Source organism: Populus trichocarpa, chromosome 13, assembly GCF_000002775.5.
Source record: "Populus trichocarpa isolate Nisqually-1 chromosome 13, P.trichocarpa_v4.1, whole genome shotgun sequence".
NCBI classification, from domain to species: domain Eukaryota; kingdom Viridiplantae; phylum Streptophyta; class Magnoliopsida; order Malpighiales; family Salicaceae; genus Populus; species Populus trichocarpa.
The window spans coordinates 15,672,863-15,696,958 of NC_037297.2; the positions used below are offsets into that span (position 1 = coordinate 15,672,863).

General features: G+C 31.2%; 3 protein-coding genes and 1 long non-coding RNA gene across 4 annotated transcripts; all 4 read left to right on the forward strand.

The window, feature by feature from the left end:
* The first annotated feature begins 7,143 nt into the window (after positions 1-7,143).
* Positions 7,144-7,958, forward strand: LOC127904185 (disease resistance response protein 206-like). Its single transcript, XM_052446405.1, has one exon. It carries the CDS (start codon positions 7,258-7,260, stop codon positions 7,807-7,809), a length of 552 nt encoding a protein of 183 aa, XP_052302365.1. The 5' UTR covers positions 7,144-7,257; the 3' UTR covers positions 7,810-7,958.
* Positions 7,959-14,967: 7,009 nt separating this feature from the next.
* Positions 14,968-15,741, forward strand: LOC127904184 (disease resistance response protein 206-like). The gene has a single exon (XM_052446404.1). The coding sequence runs from the start codon at positions 15,089-15,091 to the stop codon at positions 15,638-15,640; it is 552 nt and encodes a 183-aa protein (XP_052302364.1). The 5' UTR covers positions 14,968-15,088; the 3' UTR covers positions 15,641-15,741.
* Positions 15,742-19,771: 4,030 nt separating this feature from the next.
* On the forward strand, positions 19,772-20,548 carry LOC7472729 (dirigent protein). Its single transcript, XM_002297961.4, has one exon. The coding sequence runs from the start codon at positions 19,827-19,829 to the stop codon at positions 20,385-20,387; it is 561 nt and encodes a 186-aa protein (XP_002297997.1). The 5' UTR covers positions 19,772-19,826; the 3' UTR covers positions 20,388-20,548.
* Positions 20,549-22,156: 1,608 nt separating this feature from the next.
* Positions 22,157-23,592, forward strand: LOC127904163 (uncharacterized). The gene is made up of 2 exons (XR_008057050.1): positions 22,157-22,627; positions 22,731-23,592. It is a non-coding gene; the product is annotated as an uncharacterized LOC127904163 (long non-coding RNA).
* The last annotated feature ends 504 nt before the right edge of the window (positions 23,593-24,096 follow it).

The following is a 24,096-nucleotide window of genomic DNA, read 5'->3' on the forward strand; positions in this document are numbered from 1 at the left end:
CCTCACTTCTGTATCAATTTGTGTGTTCTCCATGCTTGTGAGCCAGTACGAAGTTAGGAAAGGCACAATTAGTAATTGTGTTAAGCTTATTCCCCGTCTTGATCAGTGAAAGATACAGAGACAGATCATTTGTGTCTCATTGTACTAGCTATGCCCTCGCTGAAAATTAAATAATACTATCAATCGAGCATATATACGGACCTTTTTTCTGCTAATGTATAACAATAAACCCTTAAGCAAAGAAGAAGCAAAAATATATATGATCCATCTATTTCAACCTTTTGTCCTGGTCTTTTCTTTCTTTAATGTGTGAAAATACCCCATTTCTAGTTTCTTAGTGGAAAGAGGAATCATCTATAAGAGTTGATGCCATACTGGTATAAAAAGAAATCAAATCAGATAAGAGATTCAAGAGGCAGCTTATCATTTCAAGTTGGGAAAAGTAATTTCCTAGATATGGTTTTGTTTCCTATATATGATGGAGGTGAGAAGGATGATTATCAAAAATCCTGAAATAGACCTGTTAAAATTTACAGCAAGGGCTGCTTAAATAAGCAAGATGCATATCACATGTGGTCATTTCGTTAGAGTTCAACATCAGCTCAAAGGAGGTTTGCAAGAACTCTGATAGTGTTAGAGTAAGAATTTTGCAGTAACAAGTCAATGTTAGATCTTCAGTTTTATAGTCCCACGTGCCGCCGGGTGCGCTAAATGCACATGTCCTTTGTTTTTATTAAACTAAATATATAATTTTTCTTGTTGTAGTTATAAAAAAAAAAATTAAAGCCAAAAATGCTTCTTATTTAAGGGTTTAGAATTTTTTTATTCTAAAGGTATTTTTTTCATTTCATTATGGATTTTAATTATTTATTATTTATTATTTTTATAAAAATACTAAAATGTTCCTCAGCTTAAATTATAATAACAAAAAACTATTACAAAAATACCTCTTGATGTCAGGTTTAAATTTTTTTACTTCTAAGAATACTGTGGTTGTTTTACTATGCAATTAAAATGGAATAAAATATATTTTTCCTTTTGAAAAAAACAAACGGACCATGTAAAAAGATTTTTAATACCCTTGAAAGCTAGATTTGAGTTTTTTTAGGTAAATGATTAAAGTGGTTATTACATTTATCCAATGAACAATGCTAATAGATCTGGAGCTGCAATAATTTTCCAAGTCTAATTAGGTTTTGTTAATTATTATAATACTTGAATGATAACACCAAGCTAAGATATGACATAAATCACCCTAATATTTTTAGGTGAATTTTTAGTGTCATTGAGTTAATTGTAACTTGACCATATAGTATTATTTAAGTGTTCATTTGCCAATGCGATAATGTCACATTTCAAATTACATTTGTGATGTAGTTAGGCTAGCATAAATTAAAGGTTCTAAATAGTCATATGGAAATTTGAGTTAGCCCTTGTTACTTTTAAAATAAAAAAATCTCATAAAAAACTAATAAAAAATATTAACAAAATGTTGGTGAATGAAATAAAAAAAAGCTTAAGAAAAGAGAAAAAAACCAAGCAAGCTCTGGTGAACCTTGATTAATCTCTCAAATCCTTCACCCATTAAATTATAGACCTAAACTCAACTAAGAGGCTCAACACCCTATCAATTAAGTGTTGGAAGATAAAATCAATAAATTTAATTTAATTAAAAAACAAAATTACTTTTAAAAAAGCTAAATATAACAAAGACTGGAGAGAAAAAAAACCTGGGACAACCCTTGCTATTTTAAAAAGATAAATAAATCTTATAGAAAGCGAATAAAAAGAGTGTTGGAGGGTGACATCAGAAAAAAATGAACTTAAAAAAAGAAAGAAAAAAACCAAGCAAGCCCGAGCGAACCTTGTAAACTCGGGTTAAACTTTCAAACTTGCAACCGTTAAATTCTCGACTCGAACTCAACCCAAAAGCTCAGCACTTGAAGATTTAAATGTTGGAGGATGAAATCAATTAATTTAATTTAAAGACAAAATTCCTTTAAAAAAGCTAAATCTTGAGGCAACTTGTGTTATTTTTAAAATGATTGAGAAACCAATAGAAAGCAAATTAAAAAAAACAAAACAAAATGTTATAAGATGAAACAAAAAACAAGCTTAAAAAAGAGAAACAAAGAAGCCTGAGTGAAATTCATAAACCCGGATTAATTTCTTAATTAAACCTATAATCTAGAAAACAAAAGAGACCCCCATTGATTTTCTTGGGCACCACAATGGTGGCAAAATTCTAGGCAACAACCTAGTAGGCAACGAGTTGCCTCTTGCATGAAAAAAAGAAAAAAAAGAAAAACAAGAGTAGATGGCAAGTCGTTCGCTTCTAAGGTAAAAATTAAAAAAGTAGGTGCGCCTAAGCCATTGTTATTAAGGTCGAGCTTGTGGGTGTGGCCCATTAGTGCCTTTTTTTTCTTTTTTTATCCTTTTTTATTGAAAAACTCAAGTTAACTTTTCAAACTCGTGTGAGTTATTAGATCTGAAACACTCAATCTAGAAAAATCATAAAGTCTAATTCTCAATCAATCATATATTCAAGAATGAAATTGAAAATAGAATTTCAATTATATATATATTTTTTTAAAATAGCAATTAAAAGAATGAGGATCAAAATAAAAATAAAAATAATTTTTTTTATTTAATTGAAGGGTGAAAATAAAAAAAAATCTATTTATTAAAAGGAAAAAGAAAAAAAAAAGAATGAGGATCAAAACTGACATAAAATAACAGTGTTGTAATTAAAAGATGAAATTAAAAAAAAAATAAATTTTACAAAAAAACCAAGAAAAAAATTAGAAATTAAAATAATAAGAACCAAATTGAAAACTAGGATACCTTCAATTTGAAAACCACTAAAATTTTTACAAAATGGTCAATACCAAAAATTAAAAATAAAAAGAATAAGGATTAAAATTGAAATACCAAAAACCAAAAGGAAAAATTTGTAATTCTCAAGGAAGGAGAGAGAAGGATGAAAAAAATGGTCCATTGGTCAACAAGAAGAGGACACGACGACACTTCTAACGATATGATGGAAGGGTATTTTTTCATGTCAGGAGACGCTACATCTTTTACGCGCCTTCGGGTGCACTAAATGCACACATCCTTTTTTTTATTAAAAAAATATGAAATTTTTCCTGAGTTGACTTTATAATTACAAAACAAAACCCTTAAAGGCTGAAAATGTCCCTTGTCTAAAGGTTTATAATTTTTTATTCTAAGGGTATTCTTGTTATTTTACTATGCATTTTAATTGTTTATTATTTTTTATATTTGTGCAAATACCAAATTGTCCATTAACTTAAATTATAATAACAAAAAACTATTATGAAAATATAAAAATACCCTTTGATGTTAGGTTTAATTTTTTTTTTTGCTTGTAATGATATTTTAGTTATTTTACAATGCAATTTAAATGAGAAAAAAATATATTTGTCTCTGGTCAATTTGGAAAAAACAAATGGACCATGTAAAAAGAATTTTTATGCCCTGGAAAGTTAGGTTTGAGTTTTTTGGGTGAAGGGGCAAAGTGGTTATTACACTACTCCAATAAAAAATACCAATGAATTTGAAGCAGTGTTCATTTGAGTAATTTTTCAAGGCCAATTGGGTTTTTTTAATCATTATAATACTTGAACGGTAACAGAGCTAAGGTATGACAAAAATCACCCTAATATTTTAGGTGAATTTTTAGTGTCATTTAGTTAATTGTAACTTGACCATGTAGTAATATTGAAGTGTTCATTTGTCTATGCGGTAATGTGACATTTCAAACTGCATTTGTGATGTAGCTAGGCTAGCAAAATTTAAAGGTTCTAAATAGTCATATGAAAATCTAAGATAACTCTTGTTACTTTTTTTTAAAAAAAATCTCATAAAAAAATTAACAAAATGTTGGTTGATGAAAAAAAAAAAGAGCTTAAAAAAGAAGAAAAAAACCAAGTAAGCTTAGGTAAACCTTGTAAATCTCGATTAATCTCTCAAATTTGTAACCCGTTAAATTATAGATTTTGACTCAACTAAGAAGCTCAACACCCTTCTAATTAAGTGTTAGGGGATAAAATAAATAAATTTAATTTAAAAACAAAGTTGCTTTTAAAAAAGCTAAATATAATAAAGACTGAAGAAAAAAACAAGAGGAAAACCTTACTATTTTAAATAAATAAATAAATCTTATAAAAAGAAAATAAAAAGTGTGTTGGAGGATAAAATTAGAAAAAAATAAACTTAAAAAAAGATAAAAAAACCAAGTAAACCCGAGTGAACCTTGTAAACCTAGGTTAAACTTTCAAATTCACAATTATTAAATTCTCGACTTAGACTCAACTAAGAAGCTCAACACTTGAAGATTTAAATGTTGGAGGATGAAATCAATTAATTTGATTTAGAGAAAAAATTCCTTTAAAAAAGCTAACTCTAAAATAGCAAAAAAAAATTATCCCGAGGCAACTTGAGTTATTTTTAAAATGATTGAGAAACCCATAGAAAGCAAATTAAAAAAAATAAAATATTGTAGGATGAAACCGAAATAAAAAGCTTAAAAAAGAGAGAAAAAAAAGAAGCTTGAGTGAACTTTGTAAACTCGAGTTAATCTCTTAAACCTATATGCCATAAAATTTTAGATCTGGACTCAACTAAAAAGCTAAACACCCGACCAATTAAATATTGTAGGATGAAACAATAAAAAAAAAATCAGTCTAAAGAATCTTGCAAGGTAAAAAATAGCAATAAAATAAATATTATATTTGATAGGAAAAAATAGCAAGGATTAAAGTGTAAAAAAATTCAAAAATCATCTTAAATAAAAAAAAATATTAATCAATCTGATGAGAATCAAATTTAAAAGATGAAAAAAAATCTATAGGGGATGAAATTGAAAAAAATATTTAATTTCATTAATTATTCTTAATAAAAATACGTATTCAAGAGAATAAGGATTGAATCTTAAAAATAATAATATGAGAGGCTGATTTGATTGTTTGGAAGGTCAATATGAAAATCGAGTAGGAAAGAGAAAAACAAAATCAATCCACATGGGGGCGCCGAGACTCTTTGATCGTTGCCTTGGAAGCTAGGTTTTAACCACCGGACGACACATACGTATCTTTTAAAGGCAACAATTACTGTTCATTTATTTTTTAATTTTTTTTATTTATCAAATTACCTTACTGCACCTAATGATACCCCAAAACTATCAAATATCCAAATATAAAAGACAAAAAAATCCATAAGTTAAAGATAATTTTTTTTATTTCAAAAAATAATAAGGTAACTTAATTGTGTAAAAATTAAGTCATAAAAAAAGGCTCATTGACCCAAAGTTTATTATTTTTTTTTTTGTCTTTCAATGATAATGAAGTAATCATACTAATGAAAACATAAAAATGTTATCTAACCCTATCTTTTCTTGTAATAGCTTATATGGCTCGTGAAATAAACTTTTCTATCCGTGAGATCTAGCTCGATGGATTTGATATCAAAGGACAAATAAGTTGAATTGATCTCTTTTAATTTTATATATAATATAATGTAATAAAGATTAAGTCATGCTAAGATATCACTTACCATGACCAAATAAATTGTTTAATTTTCTTTTAAATTCTGTTGAGAAATGTGGTTGTGGTAATTTTTCAAAGTATTTTTAAACTTTTTGAAAAACGTTTTAAAAATGCAACAATAAACAAGAATGAACTACCACTTAAATAATACAAATTAACACCAACCCCAACCAATCATCCACCAGAATTGATTAGAATATTCATTAGGGTTGATAAAAGAGTCACACGTGGGGCCACAACAAATTAAGAATCGGTGGATAAGTAATGTTTCCCTTCTTTTTTTATCAGCTAATGTTTATTGTCTAATTAAATAAGTAAAAGCAGGTGGTGATGATGACCTGCTTTTACTTATTTTTTCAAAGGGCCTGCCCCTTTGGTTATCGATGCACATCAAGTATGACGTCTTTTATTGTTTTTTTAATTATGTAAGGTGGTTTTTAAAATAATTTTTTTAAATATATTAAAATATTTTTTTTTTTTACTTTTGACCTAATATAAAAACAATAAAAAGTATAAATTTAATATTCTTTTCATATAAATATACTTTTAAAAAATATTTAAAAATAATTTCAAATACACTCACACTCCCAATCACTCCAAGTCAAGAGCACGGCTTAGAAAAATCCAACACTTCCGCTCCAACCATGGCAGCCAGCCTAGACCTATGCTTCTTCTTCTTTTTCTCAAGTACAACTTCTCAGCTTTTCACGAGTGAATTTTTTCCTCCCGTGGCAGGATTGGTATTTGCTATTTTTGTAGATAATAAGAGCATCTTTAATAGAATAATTGGTAACAAAGTTTTTTAATAATATAAATATAGTTTTTTGTTTTTATAAAAAGTTATTTAAAAGAGTCAACTATATTTTAATATATTTAATACACAATTATTTTAACAAATCAATATAATCTAGTTAACTTGACGGATGTAAAAACAACCCGAATAATTCTCGATCAACCCAATATTAAAGGATGAAATTAAAAGGCATTCAATTCAAAAATACAAAGAAAAAAAACAATCCGAGTCAATTCAGATAAACTCGCCAAACCCATGACACGGGTCACGAGACCAGAATAATACCATAAGAAGCTAATTGAAAAAATATAAATTTAAAATAAATCAAAGAAAAAAAACTAATGGAATTTTTTTTTGCAAATAATAGTGTTTTGTAAGATTTTAATATTTTTGCAAAATATGTAGAAATAATATTCTTGTAACAGAAATTATATTTTAATATTTTATTTAGCATTTTATCATTGAAAAGTCAAATTAATATTTTTTATTAATAATTTTTTTCTTTACATTTAGCACATCCCTTGAAGATGTCTAAGAGTAAAAACCCCATTGAATTTTTTTTTGTTTCTTTATTATAAGCAATGAAAAAATTGATGAAAAGGGTGTGTAGTAGGTAGCCACTTAAGCAGTTCTGTGAAGACAAATCCAATTCAGAATAAAAAAAAAAAGAAATCCACGGACCATTTATTAACAATATTTGATGAAATTTTTTCAGCCCTTTTTTTAATCGATCAGATTCCACATTATATCTAAAACGTGGTCATTATATAAGGAGGAGTAGAGAGCTAATTACTCACAAGTCACAAGTTCTAGCTTTAGCTTTAGCACTATCGTCTAAATCTTGTTTTTGCTCATCTTGCTTCATTTCTCCCAGGACTATCTTCCCCAGGGAAAAAAATGAGAGCAACCTGTATTCTTCTCTGTTTCTTTACGTTTCTTGTTGCTTCTTCAGCCCATCCGGGGAAGAAGAAGCAGTACAAACCGTGCAAGGAATTAGTCCTATACTTTCATGACATTATTTACAATGGCCAGAACGCTGCCAATGCAACCTCAGCAATTGTGGCGGCGCCGGAAGGCGCCAACTTAACCATCTTAGCAAGCCAGTTCCATTTTGGCAACATTGCAGTTTTTGATGATCCCATTACCCTTGACAACAATCTTCATTCACCCCCCGTTGGTAGGGCACAAGGCATGTATATTTATGATACCAAAAACACCTTCACTGCCTGGCTGGGCTTTTCTTTTGTCCTCAATTCCACTGACCACCACGGCACCATAAACTTCATGGGAGCAGACCCAACTACGCTAAAGACTAGAGATATATCCGTGGTTGGAGGCACTGGGGATTTCTTTATGCACAGGGGAATTGCTACCATAGCCACCGACGCCTATGAAGGCGATGTGTATTTCAGGCTCCGAGTTGACATCAAATTCTATGAATGCTGGTAAAATGTATCACACGTATGAAAATTCGGGTGATGCTTCTGTTGTAGTCCCTTCTCCTTGAATAAGACATTATGTTGAGCTTAATGTATATTTGAAATTGTAATAGCTGTTATAGTTTAAAATAATTTTTGTTTATAAATATATTAAAATAATATATATATATATATATATATATTTTTTTTTTTAAAAAAAAAAAATTATTTTTAATATTAGTATATCAAAACGATTTAAAAATATAAAAAATAATTTTTAATAAAAAAATTCAAAATTCAAACAGTATTTCTAATTCATTTCATTTTAACTCCTTCGTAGCTAGGAAATTTTGGAGGTGCCATGCAGTTCTATTATCAACAAAATCATAAATTCCTCCGAGCTTCATTTTGAGGACCTTAATCCGTCCAGGCAACCTTGGAGCATGAACTTTAATTTGAAACAAAATTTAATTAATAGTGACAACAATTATTCATATTCACAAAAACCAATTTAAAATCAATGATAATAAGATTATAATAACTTGTCGTAATTGTAGAACTCTTAACTCTTAACTCAGGATCGTGCATACTAATACCTGGAAATTGATATAATAAAGGATGTGTTTTTCACCACTCAATAACCAATATAAAACATACACACACTAAGACAAGGAGGTCCAATGTGAATATAATAAATTGACTTATTTACAAAATTATCAAAATATGCACAGATATCTTATAATACATAGCTTATAAAATTAATCATTTCAGATCATATTAGACCATTACTCACCTTTTGTTAGAGCTTCATATATAATCAGAAAGCCATACATCTTTATATATATATATCTTTTATTGAATGAATATTGAATTGTTGTTTATCCCTTTGCCATTTTATTAACCGTTTTCAAAACATGCTCTTAGATATGATTTGATTATTAATTCAGGATAAAATAAACAGAAATAGTAGGGACAAAAATATATTTAATTAAAAAAATAGGGATAAAAATAAAGATACAAAAATAAATACGTTACTAAGATAATATTAGAATGAATTTTTGTATTTTTAAAACAGGTGATACATAGATGACATGTTTTTGAAGACAATATTTATTATTTTATAATATCTCTATAAAAAAAATCTTAATTTCAAAATCTTTCAATTAAAACATGTAAAGATAAAAATAGTTATTAATAATTATTAAAACCCAACCCGAGGCAAAGCTAAGGTCATTAGCTGGGAGGATCAACTTGGGTTAACCCAATTTTTTAAAGGGATCAAAACAACATCGTTTTAACCAAAAAGATTTGTATTAAAAAATAAACAACGTGTTTTTTACTCATGTTTTTATTTAAAGGTTTAGAAGTTTTTTATTCTAAAGGTATTATTATCATTTTAAAAGCCAAAATACCAACCTTAATTTTAATTTTAAAAGCCAAAAATGCTTTTTATTTAAAGGTTTAGAATTTTTTTATTCTAAAGGTATTTTTATTGTTTCATTATGCATTTTAATTGTTTTTTATTTTTTATATTTTTAAAAATACCAAATTGTTCCTCAACTTAAATTATAATAACCAAAAACCATTATAAAAATACAAAAATACCCCTTGATGCCAGGTTTAATTTTTTTTGCTTCTAGGAATATTGTGGTTGTTTTACTATGCAATTAAAATGGGACAAAATATATTTTTCCTTGGTCAATTTGAAAAAAACAAATGGACCATGTAAAAAGACTTTTAATACCCTTGAAAGCTAGGTTTGGCCAATTAAATATTGTAGGATGAAACAATAAAAAAAAAATCAGTCTAAAGAATCTTGCAAGGTAAAAAATAGCAATAAAATAAATGTTATATTTGATAGGAAAAAAATAGTAAGGATTAAAGTGTAAAAAAATTCAAAAATCATCTTAAATAAAAAAAAATACTAATAAAAAAAATGAGAATCAAATTTGAAAGATGAAAAAAAATCTATAGGGGATGAAATTGAAAAAAATATTTAATTTCATTAATTATTCCTAATAAAAAAACATATTCAAGAGAATAAAGATCAAATCTTAAAGATAATAACATGAAGGGCTGGTTTGATTGTTTGGAATGTCAATATGAAAATCAAGTAGGAAAGAGGAAAAAAAAAAATCAATCCACATGTGCCAAAATTGGTCATAATTATGCAACATGCACCGCTTTTAAGTGGTGGGGGCGCCGAGACTCTTTGGTCGTCTTGGAAGCTAGGTTTTGGCCACCGGACGACACGTATCTTCTAAAGACAAGAATTACTGTTCATTCATTGTTTTTAATTTTTTTTATTTATCAAATTACCTTTGTTGTTACCCAATTTTTGACCTCATCTTTTTGATAAAGTTTTTAGAAAATCCAAAAAATAGTGAAAAACAATGAAAATCCAAAAATATGTTTTTAATATATTTGCATCGTTTTTAGCATTTTCAACATCATCTAAAAAAGAATTTAAATTTTCAAATGTCTTTTGAACGCGTTTGACTTTTCACGCGTTATTTTTAAAAGCATTGACTTTTCTCATTGAGTTGACGTTGATATTGCTCATTTTCAAAAAATATAAGAAAAATCAAAATTTACAAAAAAAATAAAATTGAGAGACCAATTTTGAGGATCAAGCAACATTTTACCTATAAATACAAGTTCACAGCTCAAAACAGGGGTCCACAAAGGAGAGGGGGGCCAGTTTGGAGAGAAAAAAAAAAAGAAAAGAACAAACCCTCAATCTATCTCTTCTCCAAGCAGCCGCCGCAGCCCCCTTCCCCTCTGATTTTTTTTCCTTCTTCCTCTCCCCCAGCCGCTGACCAACACCGACCAGCCTTCTCCCCTCAGCCACAACACCCACCTTCCAACTCCACCCTCACGGACCAAAAGCCTCAGCCCCACAGACCACCTCGTGGTCTCTCTTTCCCCCCTATCACTGTCCCCCGCCACTTACCAAAACCGTTGCATTTTCCTTCATCTTCTCCAAAACACAGAGCCCCTCACCTCACCAGAACCAGCCCCCCACACTGCCTCCTCTCCTTTTCTCTCCACAGATCCTCCCTCTCAGCAGCTCCCTCTACCCTCCGCGGCCTTCATTCCCTCCGGCTCCTCCCCACTTGGCGAAACAAAATAGCTGCAGCAACCCCGGCTTGGAATTTTTTGGCCTCCACACTGTAGCCCCATCTCCTTCCTCCTCTCGAGAAACAAACAAACCAAACAGCCGCCCCCTGGTTTTGATTTTCTTCTCCAGCCGACCGACCGGCAGCCATCACAGGCCGCTACCACCGACAGGGGTGAAGACCATCCAGCAGCACGCCCACCGAGCCATCAGCGCCGTCCACACCGTCAGACAGCAGCGCCGCCACAGATCCACCGTCGCTCGATCTGCCACCCAAAACAGAGGAGAAGACGGCGAAGCCCCAATAACAGACCTGAGAAAGAAGAAAGTGAAGCAGATAAGGATGGAAAGCAGATCTAAAAAATTAACTAAAACAGACTGCCTGTGCGTTTTCTTTTGGTTGCAGGTGACGGTGATCTTCACCGCCGGCGAGGAAAGGAAGAGGAGAAGAAGCTGAGCCAGACGCCGCCAGTGGCGCGTGGAGGGGACGCGCCGCCACTGTTCCAGTACTGTTCAGGCAGTTCTAGAAGTGTCCCTCTTCAACCCCTGGAGTTTTAGGGTCCACGCGCCGCCAGTGGAGGCGGCGCGTTCGGGGACGCGCCGCACTGTTCCAGTACTGTTCATGCAGTTCCAGAAGCGTTCCTCTGCAATTCCTGGAGTTTTAGGGTCTATTTTGTAAATTTTAAATTGTTAATGTAATTTTTGTTTAGTTGTTTTGAATTTATATTTTGTATTGTGGATGTAAAAAAAAAAAGGAAAAAAGAAAAGGAAAAAAGAATAATACAGTAAAACGTATTTGTTTAATTTATGGTTTTTTGTCTTTTTTTTATTATTTTTATGATAAAATTGCAAAGAGTGAGAAGAATTTAATATTTTAATTTGCTCAGGAATAAAGAATTATGAATTTATAGGAAATTGTATTTTTAAAATTTGATAAAATAATAGAATTTTTAAAAAAAATTTAACACATCAAGTCTACGAAGCTGTTTATTTCGGGTGCTAATATTTTTTTTAACCATAATTAGATTTTTACCTGTGAATTTCTGACAAAATTAATATATCCGGATTTTTTAGTAATTTTTTAGATGGTGATTTCCTAATGAATGAATCAAAGCAAACGAAAACTAAAAATTGTCAAGCCGATATCGTGCGGATTTTGACGTGAGACAACCTTAATGCATCTAATGATACCTCAAAATTACCAAATAGTTAAATATAAAAGATAAGAATTCATAAGTTAAAGATATTTTTTTTTATTTTAAAAAAATAATGAAGTAACTTAATTGTGTAAAAATTAAGTCAAAGAAAAAGGCTCATTAACCCAAGTTTATTATTATTTTTTTTTGTCTTTCAATGATAATGAAGTAATCATACTAATGAAAATATAAAAATGTTATCTAACCCTATCTTTTCTTGTAATAACTAACATGGCTCGTGAAATAAACTTTTTTTTATCCGTGAGATCTAGCTCGATGGAAATGATATCAAAGGACAAATAAGTAGCATTGAACTCTTTTAATTTTATATATAATATAATATAATATAATATAAAAAAGACTAAGTCATGCGAAGATATCACTCACCATGACCAAACAAATTGTTCAATTTTCTCTTAAACCACCACTTAAATAATACAAATCAACACCAACCCCAACCCCAACCAACCATCCACCAGAATTGATTAGAATATACATTAGGGTTGATAAAAGAGTCACTCGTGGGGCCACAACAAGTGCGTTTTCCTGTACAATATCCACCGTTAGATGTTATTTTTTATTCAAGAATATGCGGTCATGTCTTGGACACTGAGTTTCTTATCCAGCTACACGGATTGAATTGGCTGAACAGACTCTAATCATAAAAACCTTTTTTTAATGTCTAAATTACTTTTAGCACCTCCATCCCTAATGTATTTCCAAATTTATGTCAAAATAATTAAAATTTTCAATTTCATCTCTAATTATTAGACATTTTTAATAAAATAGTGCTGATTTTACCGAATATTTTTCTCAAAATCACTTGTTGGAAAAATAAAAAATTACCATAATTCTTAAAACAAAAAAAATCAAGTTCTATTTATAATCGTGTTGTTGCACTGCATGAAATAACAAGACATATCAGGTCCCGTTTGTTTTTGCGTTTCAAAAGCATTTTTAGAAAAATTTAAAATTTTTTTATTTTTTATTTGCATCAAATTAATATTTTTTTGGTGTTATCCGATCATTTTGATGCGCTGGTATCAAAAATGATTTTCAAAAAATAAAAAAAATATTATTTTGATAATTTTTCGAGTAAAAAACATTTTAAAAAAGAACCACCGCCACACTTTCAAACACGCTTGAATGGGCATGGAACGGAAGAAAATAACTTGAGAAATATATGATATTTTAGGGGATGTAAGTGAAGATATTTGAATGTAGGCACCAAATTAAGAGTCGGTGGATAAGTCATGTTTCCCTTCTTTTTTTCTTTTTTCTTTTTTTATCAGCTAATGTTTATTGTCTAATGACTAAGTAAGTAAAAGCAGGTGGTGGTGATGACCTTTTTTCCAAGGGCCTGCCCCCTCGGGAATCGATGCGACATCAAGTATCGTGACAATTCTGAATATTTTTTTTTTATAAATTTAATATTCTTTTCATATAAATATACTTTTAAAAAATATTTAAAAATAATTTCGAATACACTCACACTCCCAATCACTCCAAGTCAAGAGCACGGAAAATCCAACACTTCCGCGCCAACCATGGCAGCCAGCCTAGAGCTATGCTTCTTGGAGCACGTAAAACAATCATTAAAAAGTCAAATTAATATTTTTTTTAATTATTTTTCTCTTTACATTTAGCATATCCCTTGAAGATGTCTAAGAGGGAAAACCCCATTGAAGATGGCAATCTAATAGTAATACTTTCTCTAGATTACTCTGTACTCAATTATCTCTCAATTGATTATTATCAGTAAATAAATAAACTTGCTTATCAATCCTGGAGAGGTAGATGGCTCTTCTACGGATTTAATTAGCTGGAGAAGGATTTTCTACCACCCAGATGATCTGTCCACTTTAACCTGTTCAGTAGGAGAGGAACAGGGGAACAGGTGGCGCATGTCTTTTAGCACGCTCAAAGATTCCAAGCCAAGTCCCTCTGATGCTTTTCCTTTTTTTTTTTTTTTCCGTTTATTTTTTCAAGAACTGAAAATCACAAAACAGGCAATCCACTTTCGACTCGAGTCCACCAAGCTATTTTGAGTCCGAGAATCTCAAAATTAATGAACTACGTACAGAGAGTACTCATTGAGTCCTTGAGCTTCGAGTTGGATAGCCACCCCTCTCCTTTTGAACTGAGAAAATCCTAAATTCAATACAATTTATGATTTAACATGTCAATTTCATCTTGGATTTGTAATCTTACAGACAAATATTATCAAAGCTGTACTATTTTTTATATAAAAAATCTTTTAAGTTTGAAATTTATTAAAGCCTATACTACTTTTATTTAATTTTTATCAAATAAATAGAAATAGTGAGATTTAAACTCGTGATCACTTGGTTATTAAAACTCTGATATCATATCAAAAAATCAATTCAATTTAAAAAGTTAAGCTTTTGGATTGAATGATAAAAAATTATATAAATTATATAATGAGATATCATTTAATAATTTAAAATTTTAAATAAAATTAATTTTTTAACGTTATTCAGCGTTAGCATTTGAATGGCAGTTTCGAATCATCGTGACTTTGCCATTTGCTGGTCGAATAACATAGGCGCAGAGGGAATAACGCTTTACAGCCTTTAGGTGCCTTCTGGCAGGATCGATGATACTATTTGGAAGTGAAATATAAGTCGCCAGAGGAAACATCCTTGAAAAGAAAAATTGATGAAAAGGGTGTGTAGTAGGTAGCCAGTTAAGCAGTTCTGTGAAGACAAACCCAATTCATAATAAAAAAAGAAGCAGAAGAAATCCACGGACCATTTATTAACAAGATTTGTTGAAAATTTTTCAGACCTTTTTTTAATTGATGAGATTCCACATTAGATCCAAAATGTGGTCATTATATAAGGAGGAGTAGAGAGCTAATTACTCACAAAGTCACAAGTTCTAGCTTTAGCTTCAGCACTAGCTCATTCGTCTAAATCTTGTTTTTGCTCATCTTGCTTCTTTTCTCCCAAGACTATCTTCACCAGGGAAAAAAAATGAGAGCAACCTGTATTCTTCTCTGTTTCTTTACGTTTCTTGTTGCGTCTTCAGCCCATCCGGGGAAGAAGAAGCAGTACAAACCGTGCAAGGAATTAGTCCTATACTTTCATGACATTATTTACAATGGCCAGAACGCTGCCAATGCAACCTCAGCAATTGTGGCGGCACCGGAAGGCGCCAACTTAACCATCTTAGCAAGCCAGTTCCATTTTGGCAACATTGCAGTTTTTGATGATCCCATTACCCTTGACAACAATCTTCATTCACCGCCGGTCGGTAGGGCACAAGGCATGTATATTTATGATACCAAAAACACCTTCACTGCCTGGCTAGGCTTTTCATTTGCCCTCAATTCCACAGACCACCAGGGCAGCATAAACTTCATCGGAGCAGACCCAATTATGATAAAGACTAGAGATATATCCGTGGTTGGAGGCACTGGGGATTTCTTTATGCACAGGGGAATTGCTACCATTGCCACCGACGCATTTGAAGGCGAGGTGTATTTCAGGCTCCGAGTTGACATCAAATTCTATGAATGTTGGTAAAAAAAGGATCACACATATGATTTGTTCAAGATTGAGTGAAAATTCGGGTGATGCTTTTGTTGTAGTCCCTTCTCATTGAATAAGACATTATTTTGAAGTTATATCCTTGCACTATTTAATTCATTTCATCTTCACTACTTAATTTATAGCTATGAAGGTTTGGAGGTTCCATGCAGTTCTATTATCAACAAAATCATTAATTCCTCCGAGCTTCATTTTGAGGACCTTAATTATTAGTCCAAGCAACCTCGGAGCATGAACTTTAATTTCAAACAAAATTTAATTAATAGTGACCACAATTATTCATATTCACAAAAACCAATTTAAAATCAATGATAATAAGATTATAATAACTCGTCGTGATTGTAGACCTCTTAACTCTTAACTCAGGATCGTGCATACTAACACCTGGAAATTGATATGGTAAAGGATGTGTTTTTCACCACTCAGTAACCAATATAAAACATACACACACACTAAGACATAGTGCAATGTGAATATAATAAATTGACTTATTTACAAAATCATCAAAATATGCACAAATATTTTATAATACATAGCTTATAAAATTAATCATTTTAGGTCACAGTAGACCATTACTTACCTTTTGTTAGAGCTTTATATATGATCAGAAAGCCATACATTTTTTTTATATCTTTTATTGCATGAATATTGAATTGTTGTTTATCCCTTTGCCATTATCATTAATTCATTTCAAAACATGCTCATTTGGTTATTATTTCAGGATAAAAAAAATAGAAATAGTTGGGACAGTGTATATATATATATATATATATATATATATATATATATATATATATATATATATATATATATATATATATATATATAATTGAAAAGATAAAAATAGTTATTATTAGTTATTAAAACTCGACCCGAGGCAAGGTTGAGGTTACTAATTAGGAGGATCAACCTGGGTTAATCTAATTTTTTTTAAAAAAATCAAAACAACATCGTTTTGACCAAAAATATTTTTTTTTTTAAAAGACAATATGTTTTTTACCTAGTTTTTGAGCAGGTTTTACCCATGTTAATTAGATCGTGGGTTGATCCGGACTTTTAACCATGTTAAGCTGGTTCAATCCCTCATCTATTTCGTTTTAAACCCAAACCGATCAAACCCCGAGTCAGTCGAGTCATGGATCGACTTGCCAGCCACTCTAGATTCTATAATTAAGGTTATTATGCTATTATTAGTTTGAACACTCAACATAAACTTTTAAAAAATCATATCTAATTATTTTTTAAATTATATAAGTTTGACAGTAATTAATATTAAAGATAAAATATATTTTTTAATATTTTATTTTCTCTTGTTTACCATCAACTAAATAAGGTATAAAGGTGGTTATTTTGTATTATACACCACTACTACATATAATTATGTCTTTGTTTTTATTGTTCTAAGATAATAATCAAACGCTATCTTAGAGTATATTCACATGTTGTTAATGGTGAAATGATATTTTATTTTGTTTTGTTTTTCTTTAATATAATATTGTTTTAGGTGCATTTTATTATGGAAAAAAACATAAACTCCGAAAAAATAAATTTGTGATTTGAATTTAATAATGAAGATCCATGTGTGTTTTTATATCATAATTTCTTATGGGCAGTTGGAGATAAAATTAAAATCTTATTATTTTATCAGTTTCATTTTAACATAATTCTGTTGTTGTGATTCATAAGAAAATTACAAAAAAACATAATATTTTTTCTTTAAATACGTTTAAGAAATGGAGAACGGAAAAATTAAAACGAAATGAAGAAAATCAAATTAATAGAGAATTAGAAGAAGAAGAAGGTGTGGAGAGGAAGAGAAAAACAAAACAAGGAATAGATGTTTTTTATTCTTTATAAAACAAATATATAATAATAGATGCTGAAAACAAAGTAATGAAAATTAATTAAGAAGTTAATAATAATAAAGTGAAATGACGGACATGACCCATGGTGCCTGCACTGGGCTTGTTGAGCATTTCAGACGACACATAGTACGTTTTGGTGAAGACAAACAACAAGTTTTCTGCTGAGACATTTGCTAACCTTTCCCTCCTTTTTATTTCCAATAACACTGCCTGTGATGGCTGAAAATTGAAATACCTCCATCCCAGGCAACCATTTTTTTACCACAAAAATACCTCAAATCTCACCCTTTAAAAATTATATATATAGGCCCACGTGGAGGTCTGAAATGATATGGCAAAATATCGTCACAAATTCCTCTATTTTTTTTTTAATTATACCAATCTCACCATCAAATAAATAATAAGATATAGATATTATTAAACCCAATTTGAAATCCATCCAAATCTAATTCAATATATATATATATATATATATATATATATATATATATAATTTTATGTTATGTTAAATAATAAATAATAGTTAAATAATCAATACCCTTACACAATTGATAAAATATAAATATTTAAATTTATTAGTTGATAGGTAATATCGAAAAAACCTAGCCGTTGACATCTATTTCCATCTATAACATGGAGTTATAGGTAAAAAGATCATTGTTAGTCCTCCCACTTTGGACTTTTGGTCATTTTCATCCTTTTACATAATTTTGGTTTAGATTGAACTATGATCCAGTATTGAAATGTGGAGATTTTATACTCTATGTCCATCTCCACCATAGACATTAGGTGGACCACACGGCTTCAATTAGTCGATCCAGTATTAGAAAACCGCTATTATTGAGAGAACGACACATGTACACCCATAATTTATAAAATTAATTAAAAATGTAAGAATTAAATATTAAAAATTAAGAACCTAATGAGTTTTTAATCCGTCCTATATTTATATTGCTTGTATATCAATAACTATATCCTTAAAATTTTAAACTATAACATTTTTTTTCCCGTATAGTCTCAAGTTCGATCAATGTGGTTGCTAATATGATGGCTACTAGAGGCTTACATGGTCGTTAACTTCAGGGCCTGTAGGATTAGTTGAAATATACACAAGTTGACCCGAACACCTATATTAATAAAAAAAAATCATATATTAAAACACCTAGATTGTAGCAATCCATAATAGTCAATAAGTTCACCTTCTATTTTAGTTTTGTTAATATTAAATTTATTATTATTATTATTATTATTTATTAAAAGGATAAACAAAAAGAAGAGCACCGCCTCACCAATGATCATTATGATTAATTAATAATACCAAATTAAATGATCTTACAATTCTGTGGGAAAAAAAAATCTTACCATCACTCACCAAATTGAATTGATATTTGGCCATAAAGCATTTGATTTGAGGCATGATCCTTCGTTTAGCTATTGAAACTCTCTAAATCTTGTTTTTATAATAACTCGAGGTGGTTTTCTGATTTAATACACGGTTGCTTATTATTTCAGTTAATGAAATAAATGAAGCGAGAAATAGGCTATAGAAATATACAAATAAATACACACAAACATACCAGACTTGGATATATGTATAATTAAATATCTCTTTAAAACGTAATATATCTATTTAGTCTCTCCTTACCAGATCCTCTTCCTGATGTGATTTACTATGGTGCTACAGCCTAATATAATGATATATTAATGGTTTTGATCTTGCATTAAAAATCTTACACCACTTCATTTCAAATCAAGTTTAATTTCCTCACAATCATTTAGTATTTAGTAGGTGAACCAGTAGTAAGAGCTTGGGACTAAGAGATTCGCTTTCCCTGTGATCTCAACGAGCCCCGTGGTTGCTAATATGATGGCCACTGAAGGCTTATATGGTCGTTAATTTCAAGGCTTATGGGATTAGTCAAAGTGTGCATAAACTCGTCCAGACACCCACGTTACTAATGATAAAAAAATTAATTTCCTAACACTGTCCATCTTTTTTCATAAATATTCCTCTAACAGTAGGTAACCGAGTCCCCTAGCGCATGTGCATCCAATCATGATCTCTATCGTAGGTTTGAAGTCAACAGATTAAGAGGAGTTGTTCGAAGAGAATAAAGCAGATTATTCTTGATCTGGTAGAGTTAACAACGCCAGTGCACCAACAATGTCTTCAAAGCGAAGCTTTAGTTCATACTTTATGCCAAAATCAATAACCAGGCTCTCCTATATAAGGAGACTGAGCATCTTGCCTCCTCCCATCTCCTTCAGGCACTCATATTCTCCGTACTTTTTAGCAAATGGAAGCTAAAAGACTAATTTTAGCTCTCTTCCTTCTCTTCTTGCTCTCTAAATCCTCTGCTTTCCCTAGCAGAAAATCTCGAGTTCATAAACCATGCAAAAGATTAGTCTTCTATTTCCATGACATTATTTACAATGGCAAGAACTCCAAGAACGCAACCGCGGCAATTGTGGGGGCACCAGCTTGGGGCAACAAGACCATATTGGCTAACCAAAACCATTTTGGTGACTTGGTTGTTTTTGATGACCCCATTACCTTAGACAACAACCTACACTCGGCCCCAGTAGGTCGTGCCCAAGGGATTTATGTGTATGACAAGAAAGAAATCTTCACTGCCTGGCTAGGTTTCTCTTTCGTTTTTAACTCTACTGAGCATAAAGGAAGCATAAACTTTGCCGGGGCTGATCCATTGATGAACAAGACTAGGGATGTTTCAGTGATTGGTGGTACTGGAGACTTCATCATGGCTCGAGGAATAGCCACATTGATGACTGATGCATTCGAGGGTGAAGTTTATTTCAGGCTTCGTGTTGATATTCAGTTGTACGAGTGCTGGTGACAGTTTTTGCTTCGAGTTCAGCATTTGATGGTTCTCTCTTTTTAATCGGTTTTCCAGCAAAATTAAGAAGAAGGTTGATTTCCTTTGCAGTTATTGAATCGAGATTCTTGTATCACCAAGTGTTTCATAATTGAAATAACTTTTCATGAGGTTATAATTAACTTTTATTCTTAATTTGTTATCAGTTTTATGTTTAATTATTGTTTGGTTGGAAGATATAATGATTGTTTTTAAAATGATAATTAAAAAAAACAAAAACGGGAAAAACAATACCAAAATCATTATGAGAGTCGGTATTTGATATCCAAACCTTCGGTGATGCTTGAGAGTGTAATTGCGGTAGCTTTTCAAAGGTTTTTTTACTCGGAAAAACATTAAAATAATATTATTTTTATTTTTAAAAAAGTATTTTTAACATCAGTGTATCAAAATAACATAAAAATATATACCAAAAAAATATTAATTTGAAGAAAAAAAATAAAATGTTTTTAATTTTTTTCAAAAACATTTTTAAAATACAAAAATATATAAAATGAAAATTTCGTGTGGTTCATTAATTACAAGTTCTCTGTTGCTACAACCTAATACATTACTATTATTCTAACCAAAAAAAAAAACCCAATACACTATAATTAGATTTTAAATTTATTTTAAACTTGTAAATGTCAAGCTGAAATTCCCCCCTGCACATAGGAGAGTTATTGGTCTTTGGGCTTAAAACTAGGTCACCACCGGACCCTAACCTCCCTCAGGCAGCATTATCTCTTAACGTTGTAATAAGTGATGTCCAGCTGGCACCACCAAATCATTAAATTTCCATCCCGACCCAATCCACCAAATTATTAGGCAACTTATAACCACCCCACTACCCTATCGAAGACGATCCCAGTACAGCAGTGCTCCACCGCAATTTGATCGACTCTTCGAGCGTGTTTGACGGCGTGATTACGGGTACTTTTTAAATAATTTTTCGTGTTAAAATATATATTAATGATGTTTTTTTTTATTTTTTAAAAATTATTTTTAACATCAGCACATCAAAACGATCCAAAACATATAAACCATATTAAATTTTAGTAAAAAAAAAAAATTAAATTTTTTAGAAACGCAGCCGCAACCGCGTTCCCAAACGTTTCCTTCAATGCCCAACCTCCCACTATTTTTTGTTTTTTTTTGCAGTTAGATATGTAAAAAAACAAAAATCATAACAAATTTACTGCTTATGGACCGCAACCTAAAGATCAACCTTAAATCAAAATTACAGTGGTCATAATTTCTTTGTAGTCATATAATCCAATGACCTAATGTGATTGTTCTCTTGCTCTCTTCGCCAAGGTCAATGTTTTTCTCCTTCATTCCTTTCACTGTTGAGGTAGAAGAATGATTCCTTGAGAAAATGTTTTCTAAATTAAAATGATTTGTGTTTAAGATTCTTATTTAACTAATATGATAATTTAAGTTTATCTTTATCTTATAATCTCCCTCGTATTCATGTATTTAGAATTGAGTTTATTTGAATATTAATAAATAATAATTTAAAAGGTTAAATACTTGTGTGCTCCCATTTTCAATGGGTATTATCGTTGCCAAAAATATTGTGAATTTGTGTGTGGTTTTTTTTTCCTTTTTTTTTTTTTTTTTGAGATTGAACCCTTGTAAAATAATAATAATGCCTAACCCACTTATAATTACTGGTTCCATGGTGGCCCACGAAGCCCATTTTCTTTACTTTATATTGATCTGACCTTCAAGCGGAGGCTGACAATCGTTGCCTTTTCTCAATGGAGCTTACAAGAGGTCCAGCCATTGATTTTCGTCAATCCCTCACAGACTTGACAGGCAGGTGGTGCGACTATAATCCTTGAAAGTCTTGGTGCAACAGTAAACAAGATAAATAAACGAAGTTCACAAACGCATCATTATTGTCATTGTGTGTTTACTTTGGGGAGGGTATATTTTATTTGGGTTCTCTGTTACAAGTTGACCTCTGTCTCTCTCGAGTTTCTGTTCTTCTCTTCGTTTTTTGTCTTTCTTTTTTTATTGCCTTCGTTGATAGTGTTGCCTTTTGATTGTTTGATTTATGTTTTCGGGTCCCTTTTACTTCTACTTTGTTTATTTGCTCATTCTAATCTTCTCTGCTATCGGTTAGGTTATGCTTGTGGTTCTTCGTTTCTTCTCTGGTGTCTGTTAGGGGGTTTTTCAGGTTTATTTTCTCTTTGCTCAGTTGTTTTGTTCACTAGGTTAGTTTTCTTTCCTTGTCTGGTTAGCATCTTCATGTTTCTTTTGTTTTTGCTTATTTGGGTTGCATGTTTCTTAACTCTGTATATTCTCATGTTTTCTCAGCTAGCTTCAGGTTGCAGCTTTTCTATCTTCTTGTTGTTTGTTGTTGCTCGCGCTTTAGGGAGTCTTTACTGGTATGGCAGGTCCTTTTTTTCTGATGATGTGTTGTCTCTTCTTTCCCCACTTCTCTCTGTGTGGTTCTGGAATCATGTACGGCTTGGATGATTGTTGGGCTGTTTTTTCCTACCACACAATAACACAAGGGGAAATAATCAAGTAAACTCATGCCTAAGATTCCATGCATTCTTTCTCATTGTAATTTGTTCATATCTAATCGTTTCAAGGAAATAATAAACCACATCCCAGATATTTTATGAAACTACATCTACAACAAAACATGTCTTCCTAGTAAAATAGAAGATTTAAGAAAAACGACACTTCTTTGTATTATTATCAGAATATGATTTGTGTTTAAATTCCTTCAACTGGCGACAAATATTATATGCAACCTATGAACTCTTATTAACGGATAAGCTTACTGAAGAGCTGTGTCTAAATCAATATTTTCTCAAAAAAAAAAAAAAAAAAAAGCCTTTGTACATTCGTGAAACATGGTCAATTTCAAGATGAAGCTGGAATTTGGCCCAGATAATTACGTCCTTTCATCTTAACAACAAAATTTAAGTTGCATCTTTGTACTAAAAAAAACGGCAAGCATCCTGATATGCATGGACATAAAGAAATTATGAAGAATAATACTGAAGGCTTACCCATGAAGGAACCATTACTCGAAAGTTGAAAGGGTAAATCCCAGCACATACACCAAGTGACTCTATGATGTTAGGGGTTACTACATCCTCATAAGCATGAAGAAATGGAGGAGGATATTTAGCTAAAACCCAAATCAAATCATATAAAAAGAAAACCCAAGATTTAGATTGGACGTGTAAAGAAACAGAGGATGAGGAGTAATTTTTCCTCTCTTCTCTTTCCCACTAACAATTATTCTTCCTGTTGTTGCATCCCTAACTGAATAGAGAGTGCTAAAATACTCGCTATACATAGCGAGTGTTGATCAAATGGTTAAAATGGCGAGCCATTTAGCTAGCAACAATTCTTCAAAACAAAATTACACATACCATTTTGCCATGACCACCTCCATGATTGCCATTGAATTGACCACACCCCTGCCTCTGGGAGTTGATGAATGCCGGGTGGCATTATTGGCTAAGGCCGGGGGCAAGGATAAAGTTTGATTATTGTGTTGAGTACATGCCTCACACATCAGTAGCATAAAATAAGACTCTTCCAAGGTGAAAAAGGTATCATGGTGAGTGACCATGGAAACAAGAGAGTCATACTCTGAACCAAGAGCAATAAGTAAATACGTGATGTATCATCACACACATCACACATAAAAGGTTGTCCA